This window comes from Rhizoctonia solani, chromosome 13 (genome assembly GCF_016906535.1).
Source record: "Rhizoctonia solani chromosome 13, complete sequence".
Lineage (NCBI taxonomy): Eukaryota > Fungi > Basidiomycota > Agaricomycetes > Cantharellales > Ceratobasidiaceae > Rhizoctonia > Rhizoctonia solani.
Window position 1 is genome coordinate 51675 of NC_057382.1, and position 25508 is coordinate 77182.

A 25508-nucleotide genomic window follows, 5' to 3' on the forward strand; every position below is an offset into this window, starting at 1 on the left:
CTGCATGTGGAAACCTCCAGAACACTCGCACAGATCGTCTAGATCTGAATTAGGGCTTCGGACAGCAAGGGAACATCGCTCTACAACGTCCAAACAGGTGCCGTCAACAAGCACTGCCTTGGATACCCTTCAGCCCACTGCTCGACACCCTCTTACCTCTCCTAATCACTCCATCGACCTCAGCAACAGTACTAATGCTGCCAGGTTGCCCGACTCAACAACTTTGTCGCCGAGAACCCATCAAGACGCTTGCAAATGTGGTCTGATGACCAAGTACTCCAAAGCTACCCCTTCCACTTCCTCATCAGCTCAGCCCCGGTCGACAACGCCCCCTAGACCAAAGCACCAATCGCGCTACTCATCAGACATGAATGACGATTGTATACACTTAGATGCTGCTCTTAGGATGTACTTAGATACGAATAATAATCATGCGAACAACACTGAGACTACGTCTAACTCAAGCCGACGCTCCCAACAGAGCTCTCAATGCCGGAGCATTAGTAACAAACGCTCCCAGCACGAGAACAACAGCCTCACGGTCTCGGATACGCACAACGTAGTAGTGGTTAACAAGGATATATTTCGTCGAGCACAGGATGGTAGCATACATACATCTAAGGAACGGTACAGAGAGCGCGACGCACCTTTCGACCCAAACCATCGTCGCAAGGAAGCTATCTCATCGACTCCATCGACTCATGAGGCCCGCACGGCTACGGCGCAGCATGAATGCGTTGAAAGCTATATGGACAACCATCACAAACGTTCATATCAACAATTAAGCTCTAAACAATCATTGCCGAACAATATTTACTCACCGTCAACTGAGAGAACGTCGCCGTGCATCCCACGCGACCCATCGTATACTGCAAGTGACCCATCGTACGCCCTAAGCGATCCGCCGTACAGCTTGATCAACTACAACAGTGAGGACCCAGTCGACCCTTTGAATCATAGCATCAGCTATGATACATCGCTGGATAACCACTTGGTCAACAACATGGATAACGGCTACAAAGCCTCAGGCAGTCAACTAAGCTTCGAGCCTGATACAGAGTCTAAGTACTTACCTGCAACGGTAAGACAGCTAGATGAGGGGCATGCTAAGCTTAAGACTCGTCGAAGCCAGGCAACGGTTAGCTCTCAACGCTCGCCAAACCAGGCTATATCATACGACTGCCATAACAAATCAGTTGCAGAGAGTCCAGATTTAAGCAAGTACTTGCCAACAATTGCAGTGCAGCTAGACGAATGGCTGGTACAGCCTAGAACATGGCAGCACGAGGAGACTACTAGCTCCCAACACTCGCCAGAACAGGTTGCACTGCACAATAGCCGTAGTTCATCGGCAACTAGCAGTCCAGAACTAAGGAAGTACTTACCGTATTTGCCTGATACCCCCGCGTACGCGATTACAGATAAGGAAATAGCAGACTACTCGTTTCAGCCTGCTAGTGCCGGACTTATCTCTGAGACCCGATTGGACCCGGAAATTAGCCGAGCCAGAAGAACACTTCGGCGGTTGGCACGCAACTTATATAATCTACTCATGCCGACTCAGCAAGACAGTTACACTCCGAACCAATCATGTGAAACATGGGCTGCGCATTTATTTGAGTTACTAGATATAGTTACTACATTCAGACCGACTTGCGTCATCACTAACAAGTTAATTCCTGCCCAAGACATACACTACTGGCCCGAATATGGTGAACTTCATATTGCCTATAATAGTCTAGTTGCTAAGACCATTCGGAAATCAAATGAATTGGACTTACTGCTTCTAACACCAGAATGGCCGGCATCCAAATGCTTGTTCGACGCATGCGCGTTCGAAGTAGCTGCTGTTAGCTTTAGGGATCAAATGGAACGATCGATCCAAAGGTTGCACAACATACTTACTAAGTCTATAACAGTTCAAGACTTGCCTCATAAGTCATCGACTAATCATTTACCCGCAACAAATCATCCACAAGGTGATCCACGTAAGCATAGCTCACAAATGAATATGAACTCCCTACTGGATTTGTTACCTAACGAGGCTAAGAACCAACATGAGTTATCACATGATAAGTTGCCAACTCAAACAACACTAATCGAATCGCCTACCATGTCATCTACATGCAATGATGATTACAGAGTGACCAAAGTGTTTCAGTCATCAGCTAAGCTTCGACTGCCCCATTCAGAACCAATGGAACATCTAAATCGGCATACAAGTCCTAGAGCAAGCATTGAGTACATGTATGCGTCAGCAGGAAGTACCATTAGCAACCTTGAAACGGTTAAGGGTACTCAGCCTAATCATATGACAATGAGCTCAAGCTCCTACTCATCACTCAACGATTCTCAGCCGTCCACCCCTCTCGACTTGGAAGTAGTATCCGTATCGACACCTACGTTTACTCTAGAGTGTGACAATAGCCCAGCATTGCCCGTCTGGAAGTCTGTTGACAAATCAATACCCATTGTTGATGAGATACCAGTAGAAGCCGTAAAGGGTATTGCATCTAATGAACAGCTAAGCGATCTATTGGTCAACAAGATAGCTCAGCCTTTAGTTACAATCAAAAAACGCAATGGTATTACATCAAGAAAGGAGAGCTTAGCCAAACCTGTTAAGCAATCAGACAATGAGTCAATGCAGATGATGCGCGACCAGTTCAGAAGTACTACACCACTGCTAGATGAAGCATTGTGTGATCTGGTACACATAAACAGCCGTCACTCTGTTGGTAACCTTAGTCAATTGCATGCATTGGTTACAACTAGTACTGCAAATGGAATCACTAAGCATACAGGAACGCCGTCTAACCTTACTAGTCATGGTCCTACTAGCACAGATACTCACATATCTAATACACATGATAAGCGGACTATAATTAATGAGTTAAACTATAAGGAAGCAACTCCTAAGCCAATTAGCGGATTGTTGACTTCGCAAGCTAGTCATTCACCGGACGAATTCCATGTGGCGACTATTCCGTCTTCATCTATGATAACCAAACAAGCAATCGACGCTTCGCATAATGATGTGCTACACACCTCAAGCAGTATTAGGCGAACAAAGGAAGAATATTTAGCTAGTCGCTTACCTAGACAGTCGCAATCTAAGCCATGCTTAAACCAAGACCTATTGACTAACGCTGAAACAGTTTCAACTCTCATCTCTATTCATAGAGAATCACAGCTGAAGCCGAATCCTATGATTAGCCTAGACCCCTTGTCTAATTCGTGCGAGGATACCAATATAGGTTACTTAAGTAAAGTGTCAGCTAGCGTCGAACCCAAGGCATTAGACAAAGGTCTATTGGCTCATGAATTGCCGGATAAGGAACAATCCCTGATCACTACTCAGCAACGCTTACTTGAATTTGCGCCCAAATCTTTGGTCACAAACTTCCTGCTCAACGCCTCAGAGAACTCAGCCAATGCATTAGTCAAGATACATGCATTGAACATAAGAAGCAAACCCGCTCAACTTTCTCCAAAGGCAACGCAATTGATTCAAGGGTCCCTGGACCAATTGTACTCAACAGTCGACGCTATGCTGCCACAGATCAGTAGTAATACTATTGGCACTCACCTGAATACAGCAGAACAGCTTATTCTTGAGTCGGCTCTACCCTCGCTATCGATTAGTCAAACAGATTGCACGGTAACAAGCAATAGTAACAACTTGGTCAAGATTCCTTCAAGTCCTAAACCACTAATAGACTCGAAGCCTTTGATTAGTCAAGATACTTTGTCAGTCTCTTACGGAAACCTAAGTGTCGAATATCTAGATAGCTTAGAGCAATCTTCGGAAGCTTATAAGCCACATTCAAATGCAATTGCGCCGCAAGGTTTGGCCGAACAATCAGTACTTAGTACCTTAGAAGGATCAAGTATTGGTATTACTTCGGACCTATATACAAATACTAAGGAAGAAGCTACTTCTAAGACTAACGCGCCGTACACACCACTTAGTCAGCAAGAGCATGGTGAGACGGCAACAAGTATTTGCAGCAAAACATCGGGAAATTGTCCAGATTTTCAACCACTGGAAGTCGATTTATCGCCAGATATGCAGGACTGGCTAGTTGAAACTATCCGTGAAATTCAGCAAATAATGGATATATACGCCGATTCTACCGACTCGCATATATCTACTGTCGATTCAGCTGCTATTAAGATTGAACGTGATTTAGCTTTAGACTCGACTAGACCGCCCGGTCCGGAACATCCAGTATCGACGATATTGCCTGACGAATCAAGCAAGTCGGCCCAGCAAATACCTAAGCTTAGCGCTTCAATGAAGAGTTCGGAATCTTCGTCTCTGTGTAACAACAGTCACACGACTAGACTTGTCAATGATCTATTACTACCAGCGCAATCATCCGTAAGGATCTTTGAGTCTGAAGCAAGCAAACAATCTTTATTGGTGGATAAAATTGACATGGGCAAGAACGACACTATTCAGAGCGCGCTACAAGCGACACCGTCACGTGATCCTTACTCAGCATTGTCTGAAACAATTTGTGGCTCTGAATCGACTGAAACAAGTGCAGCCGACTATGCTACCACTAACACTAGTATATTCAAGGACGTTTCAATCAATAGTGTAGAAGGAAGCGTGACTATTAGTTCAATTGATTCATCGGCATCATCTGTAAGTACAATCAATATCGAACCATCGACGCAAGTCTTGAGCGAGCCTCCGGAGAGCTTGCATTATCAAATAAAACATAAGACACTTACGCCAAGCTTCGATACCCAGTGTATCAGCTCTGAGTTACGAAATGAACACATCGGTTTGCACTCCGAGCAGCTAAGGAATTTGATCAGCGAGCAGACGCTAGTACATATCAGTGGAGAACCAAACAGTGCTCATACGAGCTTACCTATTATACTTGCAAACACGGAAGGTCCTAACTCGTTTCATGAATACGACTCATCGGGTACACCGGTAGTATTAGTCCCGAGCATTAGCGTTGCTGCGAACGCCGCATTTGAATCTCTAGCGCCGTCGGAAATTAGAAATCTAAGTCCCGACTACCAGCCTATGGCCCTATGCATAAGCGCCGAGTCAAGCGCCGAGTCAAGCGCCGTTGACACTGAGCTCCGAATCGTATTACCTGAGAAATCAGCTAATGACAAACCAGTTATTAGTCAAGCAGAGTTAGTTTCAGATCTTGGAATTAATTGTCTAGTACCAGAAGAGCCGACTACACCAAGCAGAGGTGATAATATCGATCAAATAAGTATTCATTCATCAATATCTACTGACGAAGGACTCCGGTCGCCGGTAATTAATACAAGGAGTCCAAACGGTTTAACAATATCGGATGTAAGAGTCGAAACTCCTATGTCGCAAGATCCCGAACTACCTTCGACACTTATATCAGGGATGTCAAGCTCGATAACGCATTCGTTCACCAAGCCGACCGATCATGAATACTTGCTACCGCCTGATAAGCTTACGCCATATGGTTTGGTTACAAGTGAAGTATCCAATCCAGGAGACAGGAGTAACAACGACACGTTAGCTTCGACACCAATGAGAGAGCATCTATACCAATACGAACTTTTAGAAGATCAGTTGGATATATTGACAACCCTCTCGTACAAGTACAATCAGGAAGCGGAACGTAAACACTCGACTTACAAGCCGGAAGCTATCGAGCCCGACAAACCAGATATTAATCTTTGTATTAGCTCACTAAATACACAAGCATCTGGCACAGCGGAGGAACAGGCACTGCAGAATATAACCGGTCCGTCGTACCAAGACAACTTTACCTTTACAGTTAGGAGCGCCGCAGCACGAACATCACGGCTGTCTCGATCGCCTGTAAGGTCCAGCTCAAGACGAAGTACTAACCAAGCATTCGGCACTGCGAAGAATTTAAGGTCGAATAGAGTCAGTAGTTCAACCGCGTCTAAGGCACGACGAAATAGGAATACATTACCTACTCACGTAAGGAGCCGATTAGCCAGCTCGCGCAGATTCAGCGAATCGTCTCAGGATGAAACGTCGCAAGCTTCCGTTAGCAGTCAATATAGTCATAAATGCGACCGAGGAGACTCGCCTTGTGCCCATGAATCAAATCAGAGCTCCAACAAAGACCAACATCCTCAACAAAGGACAAGGAACGATCCTCCGGATCCACCTGACGAATCAGGAGATGAGTATAGTGACGTACCTATAAGGAACCCTATACGCGCACGATCTTTCAGACCTAAGCCCGTGCACTTTGATCCTAAACTTGAGCCGGATAACATTCCAGAATGGAATGGCGATACCAGCAAATTACCCAGATGGATCATATCCATCAATAATTTAGCTGAATACGGTATCTATGCACGCATACAGTTAGGACGACAAGTGCCATCGAGACTCACGGGTCGAGCGCTAAGATGGTTTAATGCACTAGATAAGACTTATCGACGAATCATCACCGCCGATTGGCCAAGTTTAAGACGCGCAATAACAATACACTTCATGAATCAATCGCTGATAGACAGAAATAAGGCCGAAGCTCTTCAAGCCGGATTCAGAGACAGAGATAACCCGTATGAAACACCGGTAGACTACATTGTTCGGAAGGCCGAAACGCTTACTCTATTTAGCGATTGGACCGAATCTGAACTAATTACGGAGATCATGAACAGCGCTCCTGAACATTGGTCATTGTATATAGATACATCTGTAGGAACTACATGGGACGACTTCTTGGACAAAGTTGCATGGCATGAAGACCGCTTGCTGAGACATGATAATAATATATCTCAGGACATACAGAAGCAGCTCGACGAAATGAAAGAAATTCTGAAAAATATCGAAATTCAACCGGATTCCAACGTCAAGACGAATCGCTCCAGTCAAGGGGATTACAAAGAGTTAAGCGACAACAAGAATACGAGTGACAACGAGTCTGAAATCAACGAAAAAGCCTCTACTCAAGACTCCTACCAAACCCTTCGATCCTTCACAGCGTTAGTGCGCCCATGCACTCCCGAGCCAATACCAGCTAGAAAGTCAATCGAAGAAGACGTTAGTAGTCGACAGAGTTTGGACTGGAAGTCCAGCCAGGAGCAATTAACAATAGAATTAGCTAAACTGAATGAGCAATTGAATGAGCTATTAACACCGCAAACGTTGCCTGCTAGTACGCACACGAACAAACCAAGACAAACAGCGTATAGGACAGGGAAATATTGCCCGGCAAGTTTTCAAAGGTTTAGGTGGTTCAAGGGGAATCAACACTTCCTTCTGAATTCAGTCCTTTCCACGTCCAAGCAAAGAGACAACGTGCCTGGGGGGGATACAAGGGATAGAAAATTCGACACAGAAAAAATTGGATTAGAAAAGCGAAGTCTTAAGCAACAACCAGAAAGACTTAAGAGTTTGAGAGCCAAAAAATCCCAGAACTATCATCACTGGTCAGAGAACACTCAAAAGACAGCCAAGTATATCGCCGCAAAGCACATTGCTCATGCTTGGACAAAGGAATCGCATTTAACTACACAGATTAAAGCAACTAAGCCAATTGATTGCACCAAAGCTAGTACAGCTACTGTAGACAGCTATCATGAAACGGCAAGAGCGTTCAAACATATACAAAAGAAGCAACGTAGTTATATGCAAGGACCAACAACGCAGTATACAACCAGCCAAACTAGCGGAAGCATATTATTGAATAACTCTGCTCAGAACAACCTTAGTTGCACTGAAAGATTACAAGTACTTGTAAATGATACTAGGACACAAATGGACGTGCAGCACAACAAGCAGGAAGCGCCTGTCAACATGCAAGGGAATCGCCTCAAGCATCCAAACTCTTGGCACTCGGTAGATACAATACTTAAGTGTACATTGAGACGAAACAGGGCAACTGGAGCTAGGACTGAAACAGTAGCGGAACTACCTAAAGGCGATAGGAAAGAAATCCCTACGGACTGTAATGCGTCAGCAGGTACCAGCGCATTTATGGGACGGAATCAAGCAGTGGAATCACCTCTGCGCAAGACACGTCTCCAGTCAAAGGCAGACCTACCGTATATCAGCCCGGCAAACCCAAGGTCACACGGAACAACTCACAGGCGTAACCACTTATATCCAGGGAAAATGCAACAGCCTCTGGACAAGTTAACATATTGGTCAGGACAACGTACCATTATCAATTTAATAGATGTTCCATGTTCAGATATCATCAAAGCGCCTTTGTACAAACTCAGAAGACGTCCTAATAGATATCAGCAAGACCTAGTGATCAATCAATGGTCTAAGAGCTTAGCGGAAATGTTAAGGGAACAAGAATACATGAAACTAGGAGATAAATGCACCTACCAGCACCCTATTCAATGGCTGGGACGCAACTTAAGTAGCAAACCAAAGAAACAACTCAAGAGTGCACCAGATTTAAGATTAAGATCAAAATCACTCAAAGGAACCATTAAAGATAATCCACTCTAAGTTCCTTGACACTTTTGATGTGTCCACACTGGTGTAATAAACCTGGCCTGGCTACTATATCTTGGTAACATACTTAAACATGCCTCTCCCCAATACTCTACTAGCATTTAATTTACCTATACTCCTTTTAATAATCTGCAAGGCCTGTACCTTACTTTTCAAACTCTGCAAGGCTTTGCATTTTTGTTGCATGCATCCATAGTTGCTGTGCAACTTTCCACACCTTCCAAACTCATGATGCTAGCATTACTTAGCAAGGCATTATGAAGCTTTATGCATGAATATCAACACAGGACCACATAAGGACATGGGAAATACAAGTCTTTCCTGCCTGCTCCCACTATGCAAGATGGTCAGCTAGCCTCCTGGAATGGCTATAAGAGAGAATCAAGACCCATCCTAAGAATCAGAATGGTGACCCAGTTACTTCACACAAGCACATATGTCCAAACTGGGGGGGATATGTTATGGAATGACTAATTTAGACATATGCGCCCCTAATTGCCAATAGTGAATAGTGCGAACTGTAGTAATCTTACTTGCTCTATCCAAATATGGGCATAGGCATTACTATATTTGGAAACTGACGGTGCTACAAGACCTTTTATACTTTATTTCCTCATTGCGCTTGCATATATACACATCTAATCATGCGGAATGATTATAATATTATTTCTATGATTTATAGCATTTTTTGTATCATACATTTATATGTAGGAACGGTACTTACAGACCATAGAACAAGTGCAAGTAAGCATGCAAGCGCCGGCGCTTAGTAATTGCAAATAAGCGCCAAAGGTCGGCGGGGCGCGCCGACGCCGATATCTCGGCGGGAAATAGGCATATTACTATGCGGACAAATACCAATAGGTCGGAGGCTCCAGCATCTCAGTTCCCAAAAAGGAATCGTCTGATTCTGAGCCAAATTGATGGAGATACTAACCATTTAAGTTTCTAGCTTTTTCTATGAGATCCTACCTTGCCTCAAGGTTATTTTTAGCATTCACACTAATGTAATTTAGTCATGTATGCTCTAGAGCATTCTGTAAATAACCTTGAGTCTATCCCACTAGGACTTATTGGGACTAATTGGTCTTTATGTATCAAATAGCTCAGACTGTACCTCTCATGTAACTTCCTCTTTTGTACATCATGTATATAGTTATTTGTTCTCCCTCTGGGGTATATAAACCCCCTGAGGGAGACCCTTTGAATACAACCTTCTTTTCATCCCATTCTTACCCCTTGTGTGAACTTGAAGATCTATTAGATCTTCTTAGCTTAGTTTAGAGTGTCTTATTTCGCTTTCTTAGCCTCTTAAGCTCACTGAACTTAACCTGTAAGGTATCTCGGCGCATATAGCCTCTAGCAAGGTCCCAACAGATACTGGGTAGCTAGGAAAGGCTCTAGGGCGACCCTGAACCTCTTGAGTAAGTCAGTTGGGAGAGTTTAAGGCCTTGAGAGCGGCATATACACCTTAACTGAGTGCGATCTCAGTCAAATAAATTACTAACAAATCCAGATAAATTGTAGTAGGTAACTAAGACTCGATACTAACTTTCATACTATAGGTATAAGCAGAACCAACCACCTGCATCTGCAGTAATCGCTTGATTACTTGTTAAGTGTAGGGATCACCCTGATTACTAACCTAATTTACCCTTATATAGCTAGTCTATTGCCTTTTTTATCCATAGATAACTGATCTATTAATCACTTTATTATATTTTGTACTTAATTACATAGTCCCTAAAACCCTACTCTATAACAAAAGCAAACTGACATTTTGCATGCCTTGGAAGGATCTCAATGGCTTACTACCTTAGATGCGCTAGCTGGTTTCACTCAGCTAACCATTAAGGAGGAAAACAGAGAGAAACTTGCTTTCAGATGTCACAACGGCCATTGGCAACCTACCAAACTACTCTTTGGATATAGGAATGGACCAGCAGAGTTCCAGCGTGTCATGAATAGGATACTTTCAAGATTTCTATGGCAATTTGCCCTAGTATATATTGATGACATAGTGATCTATAGTGTTAAGTTTGAAGACCATTGCAATCACTTAGATCAAGTCTTAGGAGCTATTGAAGAAGCTGAAATCACCCTATCTCCAAAGAAATGTCACATTGGATACCAATCACTACTATTGCTAGGACAGAAGGTATCAAGATTAGGTCTATCAACCCACAAGGAAAAAGTTGATGCTATCTTAGAGTTGGAACCCCCTAAAAATGTTCCTACCTTACAGACTTTCCTAGGGATGATGACTTATTTCTCTAGCTATATTCCCTTCTACTCATGGATTGTAGCGCCTTTGTTCAAGCTTCTCAAGAAAGGAACAGCTTGGTCTTGGGAGGAAAAGGAACAACAAGCGTTTGAACTTGCTAAAGAGGCCCTTGCATCTGCTCCAGTAATGGCTTATCCTATTATTGGAAAACCATACAGATTATATACAGATGCATGCAACTATGGCCTTGGAGGAATATTACAGCAAGTCCAATCCATCAAGATAAAAGACCTAAAGGGGACAAAGGCATACAAGTACTTAAGGGGGGAATATGACAAAGGAAACCCAGTTCCCAGAATGACAATTCCTGCTTCCAAGCAGAGAGACAACGTGACTGGGGGGGATACATGGGATAAGCAAGACTTTGAAGAAACAACTGTACAAGTGGAGCGAGTCATTGCTTATTGGTCAAGGATTCTAAAAGAAGCAGAAAGAAACTACTCCCCAACAGAGCGCAAAGCATTAGCCCTCAAGGAAGCACTTGTGAAATTTCAGGTATACTTGGAAGGAGCTGAATTTGTTGCTATCACAGATCACGCCGCTCTCACTTGGAGCAAGACTTACAATAATGTCAACAGAAGACTCATGACATGGGGCTTAGTATTCTCAGCCTACCCAGGAATGCAAATTGTGCACCGCGCAGGAAGAGTACATGACAATGCAGATCCTATCTCAAGACTTAGGAGGAGAACCCCATATCATACCAGCCCTCTGGCAGATCAATCAACTCCACTCAAGCTCAATATGGAGGAAGACCCATTAAGAAACCTCTACAAGGAGATAAATGAACGTTTTGAAGAGAAACTTCTTAGAGTTGCAAGCGCATTCACCCAGAGTTACAAAATTGGAAATAGCCAGAAGCCCATCAAGAAGTGGATACCCACACCGGCAGAAGCTATATCTTATCAAACAACTACCTCATACTCTGTGGAAATATCAATAAACTCAGAAGAAATCACAAGGTTCATAGAAGCATACAAGAAGGACTCCCATTTCAAGCAAGTAATGGAAGAATTCAAGTTGCACCACAATCCACTCAATCCACCCTTCCATCAATACCAGATAGGAGATAATGGATTGATCTACTTTATAGATTCCCAGGAAAAGTATCGGCTATGTGTACCTAGGGATCTACAAGTAGATATTTTGAAAGAAAATCATGATAACCTCAATCAAGGAGCACATGCCGGTTATGCTAAGACATATCATCGAATTGCTTCTGTTTACTATTGGCCTAAGATGGCTAGAAGCATTCAGAAGTATGTACACACTTGTGATATCTGTCAGAAAGCAGGACATCGACGGCATGGACCCAGAGGATTCCTTCAACCTTTACCTATTCCACAGCAACCCTTTGAAGTAGTATCAATGGACTTCATCATGGATCTTCCACCAAGTAACAACTACAACGCTATCCTAGTTATTGTGGACAAACTAACTAAGTATGGACATTTCATCCCATGTACTACTCAGATAGATGAAGTACAAACAGCGCAACTGTTCCATGATCACATATGGTGTCACTATGGTTTACCTTGGCAAGTAATCACTGATAGAGATGCTAGATGGACAGGAGCCTTTTGGGGTCACTTAGTTAGTATGTTAGGAATTTGGCAAGCACTCACCACTGCACATCATCCTCAGAGTGATGGACAAACAGAGATACTTAATCAAACTACAGAAGTGGCTATTAGAGTATTCACTAACCCAGCCAAGGACAATTGGAGTAAGCTTCTATCAGGATTTGCGCACTCATACAATACAAGTGTGCATACATCCACACAACAGACACCAGCCTTCCTACTCCGCGGATTCCAGCCTCTAACATCAGCCAACTTACTGGCTCTCACTTCTGAGAACATTCCAAGACCAGCCCAAGAAAGTCAAACAGCTGAAGAATTCAAGGAATCCATGGAATTAGCACGATCACTAGCTAAGGACGCTCTCAAAGTAGCTCAGAATTATCAACAGAAATACTATAATTCTGACAAGACACATGTTACCTTTGAGCCAGGAGATTTAGTCTTAATCAATCCCCATTCCTTAAACTTACTCAAACATCAGTCAGGGAAAGGGAATAAGCTAAATATGCGTTATGAAGGACCATTTGAAGTTATGGAAAGCATATCACCAGTAGCATATAGGATAAGATTACCTGCTAGCTATCGCATACACCCAATCATTAACATAGCCCACTTGGAATCTTACAAGGCATCACCCCCAGAGTTTGGAAGCCGACCCACTCAGAATATACCTAGAGAAGACTTCCAACAGATGCCTGAATATGAGGTGGAAAGGATAGTAGAAGAAAGGACAATAAAGAAAGGCAACAAGAGAATCAGGCAGTACAAAATCCGTTGGCTTGGGTACAGCTCAGAACATGATAGATGGAGGACAGAGAAAGAATTAAGGAATGCTCCAGAAGTAATCAAAGAATGGAAGCAAACCTCTGGCTCCACTATCCATCCCAATCACAAGAAGAAGAAGGAGTTCTAAGCTCCACATGGCTTCTTCCATGTACCACAGGTGTAACTAAACCGGTCATATCCTCCAAGATAGGAAATAACAACATACTCAACGTTTGAAGCACTAAGTCAAACCTATCTTATGGAGGATGAATTTTGTATAAATGCTCTCATTCAACTCTCCCAATTGTCATCCCAATCATATTCAATTGCCCACACACTAAATCTACTATGTCTTTCTCCCAAGATTATTATTGCTACCCCATCTTCACCTCCTACAGGAATGACGTGCCCCTCACTCCTGAGCTAGGTATCATTGAAGCTAGTCATGTCCGCGATTTATACTATGTCTATGCTAATCGCCACAATGACCACTACTCCCCATACTCTGAGAATCACCCAGACCCCTTAGAACGTCGTATTCATGCCATGCCTGACATTGAGGTCTTCCTTATGGATGATGATCATCCCCCTCAATGGTTCCTAGGTGTCGACCTCACTCACGCGTTGCATGGGGCCTACACCCATGCACTTTGTGTCTTTGGCGAAGCTGTCCAACCTGCTGGATGGAATCGTCGCGAGCCCTGGGCAAATTACGACTACGCAACTGAGCTCGTCAAGATTGGCTTTCCATACATCCCGCGTCCCATTTGTTTCAAGGAGGACGTCTACCACTTCCCCGCCGATTCCTTCCACGAGCTCCAGCAACAAGTACATCACAACAACTTCTACGCGATTTGCCTCAATGCTCTGTCAATTATTATCACTGCTACTAAACAGATGGAGTATAGTAACATAGCCCATGTTGGGTATATTCGCGGCTCCCCCGCCTGCGTTTCGGCGCATCGTTTTTGGTGCCGTTTACATGGTCACCCAGTAGTCGAACACTCCGAAGACGATCTGTCTGACGCAGGTAAGATTGGTAGTATAACGCAACATAATCGTACTCAGCTCACCAGGGTATCAATTGCAGGATTCCCTGTCAACAGATACGACGGCGACAACGAAGCACTGGGACCAATTACTCCGCCGCCTGAGAACGTTCCGCCGCCCCAGTTGGTGGATTTTGCGGAAGTCCCCTTCGACTACGCCGCCTGGGGACTTCCCCTTCGACTACGCCGCCTGGGGACTTCCCCCTCGAGAATCTTCCGAACAACCCGAAACGGCTTACCTGGGTTACCAGAACGGCAACTTGTTTACGGCTCCGGAATACGCCCCGTTGCACGCCGCCAACGAAGCAGGCGAATTCCCTGCTCCAGAATACGCCCACGGCCACGAGCTCGACATCGCTGCTCTCACGCAGCAACTCTCTTTGGTTGCCGTCGCGCAGAGCGTCGAATCCGTCTCCCCCGGGTTCGGTAACGACTTCGTCGCTTCTGTTTGGGAGTGGCCGGGAGAACCAAACCCCGTCGTCGACTTGGGACCACCTGAATGGCCCACCGTACCGCAGCAACATACGCCGCCGTTCTCGTGGGAAGACCACTGGCACGAGGTTCACGCTCGCGACCTAGAGCTAGGTGACAACCAGGACATCCACATCGGCGGAGGGCTCGAAATCGACTCGGAGCATATCATTCGCCCTCTCCCCGTCGTCACTAACTGAGCTAACCATGTGCCATGCCTGTATATACTACAACTCAACGTTCTCCGCGTCTCAATTCCTGTAATCTGCGATCATTAATACCTTACTCGCGAATCTGATTGTTTTGACTCGTCTAAATAATCGTCGCTAAGAATTCAACCCTTATTCGTGTGAACGTCCCACCACACTTAGTATCAATCGATAGCCACGATTCGATAGATATCGATAGCATTTTTAACCAAGTCAAAAGCCTCGGATTTGACCTCGCAATAATTACAACAAGTAAATACCTTGCACCAGTTGAAGACTCAGAGCGGGTGACTAAGCCTTAAGCGCCCATGGCTCCGACACCTTAAGACTTAGCAATAAAATTAAGGAATTTAATTCCAATTTCAAGGGGTATAATCAATTAGCATCAAACCTTTAATTAGGAAGCCATCTCTGGATAGGATAAGTCCAGATTGGGGGGGATATGTTATGGATATGACATTTCTTCTTTAATCTGTACTTATTTTATTAATTACACTAGTAATCTCACAGTAAATAAATGAGATAAAGATGCGAACTAAGGTTTTCAAGGTCCCTCTATCCAATAGTGACCTTTACAAAACCTACAAAGCTCAGGAATACCCTTAATATGCAATGCCTTTTGCATATATGCTGTTTTCTCACTCATTTAAATATATATAAATTCAGCTGAGTAGATAAACAGTAACAAGTAATATTTCTCTTGTTTGTAGTATTTATTATTCAAGATTCTATCTTGTGGCTACACACAGAAATATTCAGGGTCCCCCCTGTCGCATAGGCAAGTGCTCCGGCGCTTAATCAGCCCTTAAGCGCCGACGCACTAAATGCGCCTTTTCTCCATCACCCGGGCATCCCACACTGCCGAATTGCTTGCGCTTAGGTGCGCATGTTTGTGCGCTCCAGGACGCTGGGTCAAACTCCCAAAACGGACAACATTTGGTAGAGTTATGCCCCATTTACTGTAAGTACCCAATGCAGAGGTATCCTACCTTTGGGACTGTTTACTCCAAGGATGAAACACTTAGCCTTGGGACATCTAAGGACCCACACAGGCAAATACTGCCTTGGGGCAAACATTGCCTTGGGGCAAATATTAGGATCTGTTGTTTGTTTACTATGTACCAAGGTATTGGCTCCCTCAAGTGTTTCAGTTGCCACATGTACCTCCTGTACCCCCTCTTGGTATCAATCATGTATATACTTGTTTGTGCGCCTTCTCAGGGTATAAAAGGACCCTGTGAAGACGCTTCTAATGCATCCATTTATCCACTCTTATATATTGACATATACACACAAGCCTTTAACAGCTTATCTGCGCATTTACTTTAGTGATTGACTCACTGTAAATAGCATAGGAGGTTATTTGGCGCACTAAGACCATAGGCCAGTCCCAACAGACACAGGGTAACCTATTAGTGTACTTACTGCGACCCTGTGCCCCTTGACTGTCACAGTTGTTGAGTTCAACATTGAGTATAGTGCGACGATACTGTAAGGATTGTTGTGATTGAGTGATAGTGTTTCAATCCACCATACCCCTTATATTGTAGATAGCTTTATCTACAATATCTCATAAATCCTAGATATATTTTAGGTAAACCCCATAAGTCTTAAGTCTTACTTAAGCATATATAAGTCCTATACTTATTAGGCCAATCCTATAAATCCTGTACATTAGTCAGGTAACCCTCTTACTTAAGGTACTATCCTAGAGACCTTAAGTATACATACCCTTGGTCACTTAGGCTTAAGTAACATTGGTCTAAGGTACTATACATAACCAACCACCTGCACTTCATAGTTGCTAGACTATTTGTTAGGAGTTGTTATTCCTGATAACCTAGCCTATATTGTGCATATATTCTGTGCATATATTCTGATTCTTAATACTAGTTCTTAGTTATTCCCATATACATTTTGTATATAGTAATTCTTTCTTACTCCTGTACTTACACAACTCTTAACACCGGATTTGAGCGACACCGGCAAATGGTCATATCTGTAAGTTTATCAGCCATTTTTAGAGTAAGGACTTACTGTTACAATAGAGCCACGCCCTCAAATCCATGCTCAATTTATGCGCCTTAAATTGAGCAAATGATGCCGGCGAGCTTGTAGCAAAGTTCGACAACGCTGGCAAGGCTGTCTGGTTTGTTAACGGGATTCTCGTCCCGCATTTTGATCGTGGGTTCGACAAAGAGTGGGTAAAATGGGGGACGAGCGCCATAGATGTGATACGCGACCAGAGCCGCTGGGACCCTTCCAACATTGAGTACTTGGAGTCTGTGACCGATGCCAAATGGAGAGTTGTTGTTAAAAATGGGGTCTATGCGACGATGTTTCGTGTTTGGAAGAAGTACCAGGGAGATGCAGGCAAAGGGCGGGAGTGGTTGGATAAACGCAGGATGTTGAACAGACGTCAATCCCGGAAGGATGCGGTGAGTACCAAGCTTTTTCCATTGAGTAATTATACTTACGCTCGTGGCAGAAAGCTAAAAGTTGCATGGCAGCGCTCAAAGGATTGGGACTTGAAGTCGGGGGATTCAAATTTACCGGCGACCCCGGTTTTCAATCGTCCGAATATTCAGACCCGGACGATCAGAGCCGCCGTGTTGTTCAGGAACCCGAGTACCGAATCGCAAAGGTTAGTAACAAGTAACTATTTAGGGTTTGAGTTACAAACACTAACCTTTGCTCAGCTTGTCCAATTTTTGGGGGCGCTTGATATTGCATACAAAGACAACAAGAAACAATGCGGAAATCAAAAGGTCACGCGCCGGGATTTTGATAAGGTCAATAACAATGTACCTAAGCTCAAGAAGGGGAAGATACCGGCTTTGTCATGACCTTCATTGGCATGACATGATTTTTTACTATTTTCTACCTTTTTTCCGAGATAGTTTCCTTTTTTGGTATATATTTATGACTCATCAAGATCACGTGACATATTTGATATATGATGTGAAATTGTAAATGACTCACTGTTTTGTATTGTTGTTTTTGATGTGGCTCCTCTCATGTATTTAAACAAGGTCAAGTCACCGCTAAACAGCAAGACTTGACCTCTTCGTCAATTCATCCTAAGCTTACCCTTACCCATTGCCCAGGCCCCTAGTTGGCCATAAGTGCACTTTACTACAAAACCCTTAACCCAGGCCTCGTTGCCCTCTACCCATACCATACCCCTTGGGCCTTCGTCGCCCCTCTTTGTCTCATAGTCCATTGGTGATAGGGCCACGGACTTTAAACCTACTTGTATCATAGGTCCGAGCTTAGTCGTGACACTAGGTCAAGTCTTGTTACTCGTACTCTTGTCGACAAACGAGAACTGCGCTTAGATAAGCACCAAAGCCTGAAACGGCATCACATCGTAGCCCCTGTGTAATAATCAAAGACAGGAATACGAGTGCCAGTAAGGTTGCGGGATAGCCCTTTGCCAGCAATCGTCCGCATACCAGGGTGTCTGCACCTTTAGTCATACGCTGTTAGTCAGCCAAACCTCCGCTTACTAAAAACCTGACTAATCATCACGCTTGTACACAGCTGTTGATATTAGAAAAGGATAGTTTAACGCTAGTGGGAAAGCAAACAGTTAGTAGTTAGCACTATAAATCCGTTATTACCTATCTGATCGAGTACCAATTTATATTGGGAACGCACTCTAGTGTTCGACTTTTTAGATCTCATCCTCTTTGCCATCTTTTGGCCCTACTCCTTCGTCACCCGCTACCTCTACCTTGAAAAAACCATCAACGATATCAATCACATCCTAGTCGGTCGCATTAATAATCTCGAAGAACACATTGCTTGTATTGAGGAACCAGGGCTAGTCCAAACAATAGCCCATATCAAACACCACAAGTCTTTTGCCGAGCGCCTTAATAATATATACAAGGCAGATCTTCAAGAGCAAAAAAACCTCATTGCCAATCTCGAATCCCATAATTGAGATCTAGCTCTCACAATTGAAGAGCAAGAAAGGCGCATTGAGGAAAAGGACCGACTATTGGTGGAAAAGGAGCTAGAGCTAGATAACTTCCACTGTTCTATTCAGGATATCACCCAAGACGGGAAGGGTCGAATCCACTATTACAAAGAATATGAGTTTTTTGCAGTCTCATATGACAATGCCTGGCTTGGGCGCAATAGGAGAGACTAATTTGTCTTCTTCTCAAGTTCAATCAGGATGGTCCGCTCCATCCTCTTGTACACATACTCCTGCTCCTGCGGCTGAGCCGCCACATGTATATTCCCCCATGTCTTTTAGCCAGATGTCAGATTGTGAAGTACTTGATATGGTTGCTCAAAATATGATTATCTTAAAAAAAGAGTTCTCGCAATTACAAGGCGCCTATGAGGCACAACATGATCAAATAGCATTGTTAAGGGCAGAACTTGAGGAACATTGCGATCAATCGCAAAATCAACACATATTCTATTCCACCCAAATCCAAGGAGCGGCCGCTTCCATTCAGGCTGTGCAAGACCAGCTACTTCACAATTCCACTACTTGTCCCACGGCTCCTCCCCCACCTCCACCTTCTGGCACAGCCACCTCCACCAATCCCCCAATTGCTCCTGCGTCTTCCAATTTGGATTTGAAATTTGCTAAACCCAATAAGTTCAATGGCAAGAAAGAGGACGCCCTCAATTTCATTATTGCCTGCCAGGCCTATATAAGAGCGAAAGGAGCAAATAGATCCCACGAGGAGAAAATATTGTGGGTAACATCATATTTTGAAGGTGCAGCAGAAGATTGGGTTCGCCCCTATAAAGAAAGGAAGGTTTTCAGGGGAGAAGCAGTCCCATTATTGGAGGATATTGACGTATTCTGGGCAGAATTCACTAAGCATTATGTGGACACTAATCGCGATGAGAAGTACCGTCAAAAATGGAATAATTTGCGGCAGAAAGCATCGGTTCAGGAATACACCCAAGAATTCCAACAATACTCCGTGTCCCTGGGTTACAGCGACGAGACACTGCGCAATAAGTACTATGATGGCCTCCAAAACAATATTAAGGACATCATGCTTTCAACTATGTTCCAATGGCGCCGCGCTACTGCCCAACAAGTCTATGATAAGGCAGAGGAGATCGCAAACCATATCGAATCTACACGCTTATCTCATCCTTCTGTCTCCACAGTCCGCGCCCCTGCTAATGCCGCCCCCACTACCACTTCCACTCCCCCTTCCACCCGCACTCGTCTCAACGTGGGAGACAATGTCTATATGATTGACCCAACCACTCGCCGCGCCAAGAAAGGCGCTATTACTTCAATTGTTTGTACTACTTCTGGCAATATGCCCAATGTTAGGTGGAATGGGGAAACAAAGGACACAATGATTCCTTTCCCATCTCTTAAAAAAGACGAACGCCCCACCGCTGCTGCCCCAGTCAAGACCATCATTGCTCCTACCCCTGTCCTGGCCTCAAACTCCAAAGGCCCAGGCCCCATGGATCTTGATGGAAGAGGATTTTCAAACCTCACTTGCCATGTATGCGGTGGAAAAGGTCACTTTGCACGCAATTGCCCTTCCAAGCCCATGTCGGGACATGTGGCTAATGTTGAATGGTCTTGGGAAAGACCTAAAGAGGAAAATAGGATTGAAGTTGTCTCTGATGAGGAAGAGTTGGGAAAAGGAAAAGCCAAGGCCAACTAAGGAGTAAGGCACTTGGCTGTATGCTCGCGGATTTGCATTATGTAAACAATGATTTCGAAATACTCTCTTTATGTAATACATCTCAAATATATGCATTGTTCTCTGCAAATCCGTGTGAGACTCCTAAAACCCAAAAATCAAGTTTTTTGGCTAAACCTTTTCAAGGAAAAGCCATGATCGACTCTGGAGCAACGTCCTGCTTCATTCACCCTCTTTTGGTAGAAACCTATTGACTCCCAACCTATTCACACCCAATTCCTAAAAAACTACGCGTTATTGATGGCCGAGAAATTGATTCTGGTCAAATCACTCATTTCACTCAATTCAAATGTACCATTGGCAATCACACCGAAGAACTAGAGTGCCATATTTCCAATATTGGCAATCACCAATTAGTTTTAGGAATGTCATGGTTGAAAAAACACAATCCCCAAATTTTGTGGGAAAAACATACACTCATTTTTAATTCCTTGTATTGTTCCAACAACTGTCTAGCCATACCTGCGGTTCTAGAACTTAAAGCAGTAGAGGAAATTCCGTCACCTTACCAAGAATTTTCCAAAGTCTTTTCTGAGGAAGAATCGTCTAAATTGCCGCCTCATCGCCCTTACGATATTGCTATTGAATTACTCCCTGATGCAAAACCTTGACATGGCCCCATATATAGTCTAGGCCCCCGGGAAGATGCAGAACTTAGGGAAACTATCAAAAAGCAACTGAAAGCGGGCTTGATTCGTCCATCTAAATCTCCCATGGCTTCCCCAATACTATTTGTCAAGAAGAAAAACGGGAAATTACGCATGTGTGTAGACTATCGACGGTTGAATAGCATGACCAAGAAGAACGCTTACCCCCTGCCCTTGCCACAAAACCTTATTGAGAAACTACAAGGTGCTAAGATCTTTAGTAAATTTGATCTTAGGGCAGGCTACAACTTAGTCCGAATTAAAGAAGGCGATGAATGGAAAACCGCTTTCAAAACTAAATACGGATTATTCAAATACTTGGTTATGCCTTTTGGATTGACAAATGCGCCGGCAGCCTTTCAGGACATGATGAACAAAATATTCAGAGACCTCTTGGACGTTTATGTCATCATCTACTTGGACAATATTCTAGTCTTCTCTCTGAATGAAAAAGATCATGAAGCCCATGTGCGAGAGGTACTCAAAAGGCTGCAGGATAATGACCTTTTTTGCAATATTGAGAAATGCCATTTCCACGTCAAGAAAATTGATTATCTAGGGTTTATCATATCTGAATTTGGTATAGAAGTCAATCAATCAAAAGTCACAGACGCCTTAAATTGGTCAACACCTAAGAATGTCAAAAACATCCAAGAATTCCTAGGATTTGTGAACTTCTATAGACGGTTTATCCCTAATTTTGGAAATATGGCACAACCACTGTACAATTTGCTCAAGAAAGATAGTAACTGGAGATGGGAATCAGCAGAACAACAATCTTTTGACAGCCTTAAAAAATGTCTTACTTCAGCGCCCTTGCTTTTACAACCTGACACCACAAGACAATTTTATGTGGAATGCGACGCATCGGATTATGCCACTGGAGCAATACTATCCCAACGCAACTCTGAAGGGAAATTGGCTCCAGTAGCCTATCTGTCCAAATCCTTATCCCCTGCCGAAAAAAATTACGATATCTTTGACAAGGAATTGTTGGCAGTCATTAGGGCATTTAAAGAATGGCGCCATTTGTTAGAAGGATCTGAATTGCCGGTTCAAGTTTTAACGGATCACAAAAACTTGGAATATTTTTCTACATCCCAATCCCTTAACAAACGACAAATCCGATGGGCCAATTTCTTGGTGGACTACAATTTCCAAATCATCTACAGGCCTGGAGCACAGAACAGGAAGGCAGACATCCTCTCAAGACGCTACAATTTGATACCCCTTGAAGGGGGGGTAGAGAACCAAGTTCTCTTGAAACCGGAACTTTTCATTTCATCCATTACTCCGGATCAAGAAATCAATGATCTAATTGGCGAGGCAATCTATGAGGATAACCGCCTTAGGGAAATTCTGCAGAAACTCCAGAATAAGGAAAAAGTCATAGATTGGGAATTGAAAGAGGGCTTACTGTGGTATCAAGGGAAAATATTTGTACCAAAGGACGAAACCATCAGAAATCTCATTTTGGAATCCAGGCACGACGCATTAGCCGCAGGTCATCCAGGACAAGCCAGAACATTGGAACTTGTCTCCAGAAATTATTACTGGCCATCCCTGAAGAAATTCGTGAACTCTTACGTCAGTCACTGCGAGACATGTATCCGGTCCAAACCTACAAATCAAGTTCCCACAGGCCTATTAAAACCATTACAAATCCCTGAACGGCCCTGGGAAGATATAGCATACAACATGATTGTAGGACTACCAGTTTCAGAAGGCTTTGATGCTATCCTTACTGTCATTGATCGATTTTCAAAAATGGTACACTTTATCCCCACCCAATCCACAGCATCTGCCATCGACGTTGCCAATTTATTCATCACGTATGTATGGAAACTACATGGTTTACCCAGGAGCACAGTTTCAGACAGGGGCCCCACATTTAACGCCAAATTCATTCGTCATTTGTATAAAAGGCTGGACATTAAGCCAACATATTCAACAGCATATCATCCACAAACCGATGGACAGACGGAACGCATCCAAAGGGAAGCTGAAATCTTCATACAAATGTTTGGGAATCATCGTCAATCAGACTGGGTGTCACTATTGCCATTGGCCAAATTTGCCTTAAACAATTTAAAACAAACTTCCACAGGGAAATCCCCGTTCCAAACATGTTATGGCTATAACCCAAGATTTACAGTAGGACAAAAGTCAGATGAATCAGTCCCAAACGCAGATGAACATGCAGAATTCTTGGAAAAGGGCTATGATGAAGTCAAGGCAGCGTTATCAATGTCCCAAGAAAGGATGAAACACTTCTATGATCAACGTCACAGAGAAGAAGAAGAAATTCAAGTAGGGAACAAAGTTTGGCTAAGTCATCAGAATATATCCACCGACAGACCATCCATCAAGCTCAGCCACAAAAAGCTAGGCCCCTACTTGGTAATTGAAAAAATTGGATCACATGCGTATAAATTACAACTACCTCATACCATGCGCATACATCCAGTCTTTCACATTAATCTTCTGACAAAATTCCATCCTGACCCTCATGGACGCGACCCTCCTCAACCTGCACCTATTATTACAGAAGAAGGTGAGGAAGAATATGAAGTTGAAAGAATCGTGGACAGCAAATGGAAAGGGCGTGGCAAATCAAAGAAACTCTGGTATTTAGTCAAGTGGAAGGGATACGACGAAGGAAGCAACTCGTGGGAACCAGTGGATAATGTGGGTAACGCTCAAGAAGCCATAGAAGAATTCCACATGGAACACCCTGATGCAGTTGGAGCTTGAAGAGGGGGTAATGTCATGACCTTCATTGGCATGACATGATTTTTTACTATTTTCTACCTTTTTTCCGAGATAGTTTCCTTTTTTGGTATATATTTATGACTCATCAAGATCACGTGACATATTTGATATATGATGTGAAATTGTAAATGACTCACTGTTTTGTATTGTTGTTTTTGATGTGGCTCCTCTCATGTATTTAAACAAGGTCAAGTCACCGCTAAACAGCAAGACTTGACCTCTTTGTCAATTCATCCTAAGCTTACCCTTACCCATTGCCCAGGCCCCTAGTTGGCCATAAGTGCACTTTACTACAAAACCCTTAACCCAGGCCTCGTTGCCCTCTACCCATACCATACCCCTTGGGCCTTCGTCGCCCCTCTTTGTCTCATAGTCCATTGGTGATAGGGCCACGGACTTTAAACCTACTTGTATCATAGGTCCGAGCTTAGTCGTGACAGGCTTGGGCTGTTGACAAGGAATGGGAACGCACAAATCCAAAAGCATGCAAACAATCGGCTAAGCGAATCGACTCGGACCTAGACAAAATCCCCCAAGAAGAAAAATTCGACAAATTTATTGATTGGTACGCACCTCAACCACGGGAGTATCTATCCCCTTTGCCATCACCATTCCCCTTGGCATCCCCCTTGCCTTCCAAATCTAACGCTCCGGCCAATACCCCTGTTGCCTCTGTTATGTTAGCTACGCAGAGCCAGGTCATTGAACCGACCCCAGTTACAACACCTATTCTCCTTGATACCGACGTATGCCATTCCCCCGGAAATGCAGCGCATCAGCCCCCTTTGGATGTGCCTGCAGCTTTGTTAATTGCCCCCAGTCATGCCTCCGGGTCTGTTCATCCATGGGGTACAGCAATGCACGCCGGTGCGTTGGTGGGGTTTGGTCCCAACGTAGCCTTTGCGGCTCCAGAAGCACCGGCGTTTGTCCAGCCTGCGTTTCCGCAATACGGTCAGTTAGGCGGGGCTGCGTTTATGCCACACAACGTATTGCCGATAGGGTATCAACCAGGTTTTCAGCCTGGATATCTGTATGGACAACCCGGCAGGAACGGAGGCACTCAAGCGCATATTCCAATCGGTAAGTTGAACATTTATGCGTAAAGGTAGAATACTTATCGTTATATTTTAGACCCTACTCTTCAAGGTGAGACAATTGGTCGCTTGTATCCCTCAAACGGCATGCCTCCACCGCCAGAGCTTCATGAACAAGAAGCCGCCGCCGCTGCCACGCAACACGGCCAGACTGCGCAGCCAAATATGCCCGGGCCAAGTCAGCCATCAAAACCAGACTCCAAGCAGCCAAAGCACGCAAATCAAGAATGGCAAGCAATAGCGGCAACGGCAACGGGGATGGTAATCCTGGGCTTGATCCATTGCGACCTCCTCGGAAGCGTCGCACCCAACAAGTCAAGCAAGTCAAAGTTGTTCTCCAAGGTGCGTAACTCACCTGTTATATACCCATTTTCCTGTTGTTTTTATGAACTATTATCAACTCACTTTTTGCCCTGTATTATTGTCTTTTGTTGTTGATAATTTCCTTTATTATTGTGTACG

The 25508-nt window shown here is 43.9% G+C and overlaps 5 protein-coding genes across 5 annotated transcripts; all 5 read left to right on the plus strand.

Annotated features, from left to right (window-relative positions):
- Nucleotides 1–4: 4 nt before the first annotated feature.
- RhiXN_06893 (Retrovirus-related Pol polyprotein from transposon) lies at nucleotides 5–13247 on the plus strand (the record flags this gene model as incomplete). The annotated part of the gene is made up of 2 exons (XM_043326709.1): nucleotides 5–7553; nucleotides 10264–13247. The coding sequence occupies 2 exons, from the start codon at nucleotides 5–7 to the stop codon at nucleotides 13245–13247; spliced, it is 10533 nt and encodes a 3510-aa protein (XP_043185181.1).
- A 200-nt stretch (nucleotides 13248–13447) lies between these two features.
- RhiXN_06894 (uncharacterized protein) lies at nucleotides 13448–14819 on the plus strand (the record flags this gene model as incomplete). The annotated part of the gene is made up of 2 exons (XM_043326710.1): nucleotides 13448–14129; nucleotides 14176–14819. The coding sequence occupies 2 exons, from the start codon at nucleotides 13448–13450 to the stop codon at nucleotides 14817–14819; spliced, it is 1326 nt and encodes a 441-aa protein (XP_043185182.1).
- A 2345-nt stretch (nucleotides 14820–17164) lies between these two features.
- On the plus strand, nucleotides 17165–17674 carry RhiXN_06895 (uncharacterized protein; the record flags this gene model as incomplete). The annotated part of the gene is made up of 3 exons (XM_043326711.1): nucleotides 17165–17266; nucleotides 17317–17472; nucleotides 17528–17674. 3 exons carry the CDS (start codon nucleotides 17165–17167, stop codon nucleotides 17672–17674), a joined length of 405 nt encoding a protein of 134 aa, XP_043185183.1.
- Nucleotides 17675–18955: 1281 nt separating this feature from the next.
- RhiXN_06896 (Retrotransposon gag protein) lies at nucleotides 18956–20494 on the plus strand (the record flags this gene model as incomplete). Its single annotated transcript, XM_043326712.1, has 1 exon — nucleotides 18956–20494. The coding sequence occupies one exon, from the start codon at nucleotides 18956–18958 to the stop codon at nucleotides 20492–20494; it is 1539 nt and encodes a 512-aa protein (XP_043185184.1).
- A 752-nt stretch (nucleotides 20495–21246) lies between these two features.
- RhiXN_06897 (Retrotransposable element Tf2 protein) lies at nucleotides 21247–25396 on the plus strand (the record flags this gene model as incomplete). Its single annotated transcript, XM_043326713.1, has 5 exons — nucleotides 21247–23922; nucleotides 24393–24903; nucleotides 24952–25032; nucleotides 25084–25307; nucleotides 25346–25396. 5 exons carry the CDS (start codon nucleotides 21247–21249, stop codon nucleotides 25394–25396), a joined length of 3543 nt encoding a protein of 1180 aa, XP_043185185.1.
- Between the last annotated feature and the right edge of the window lie 112 nt (nucleotides 25397–25508).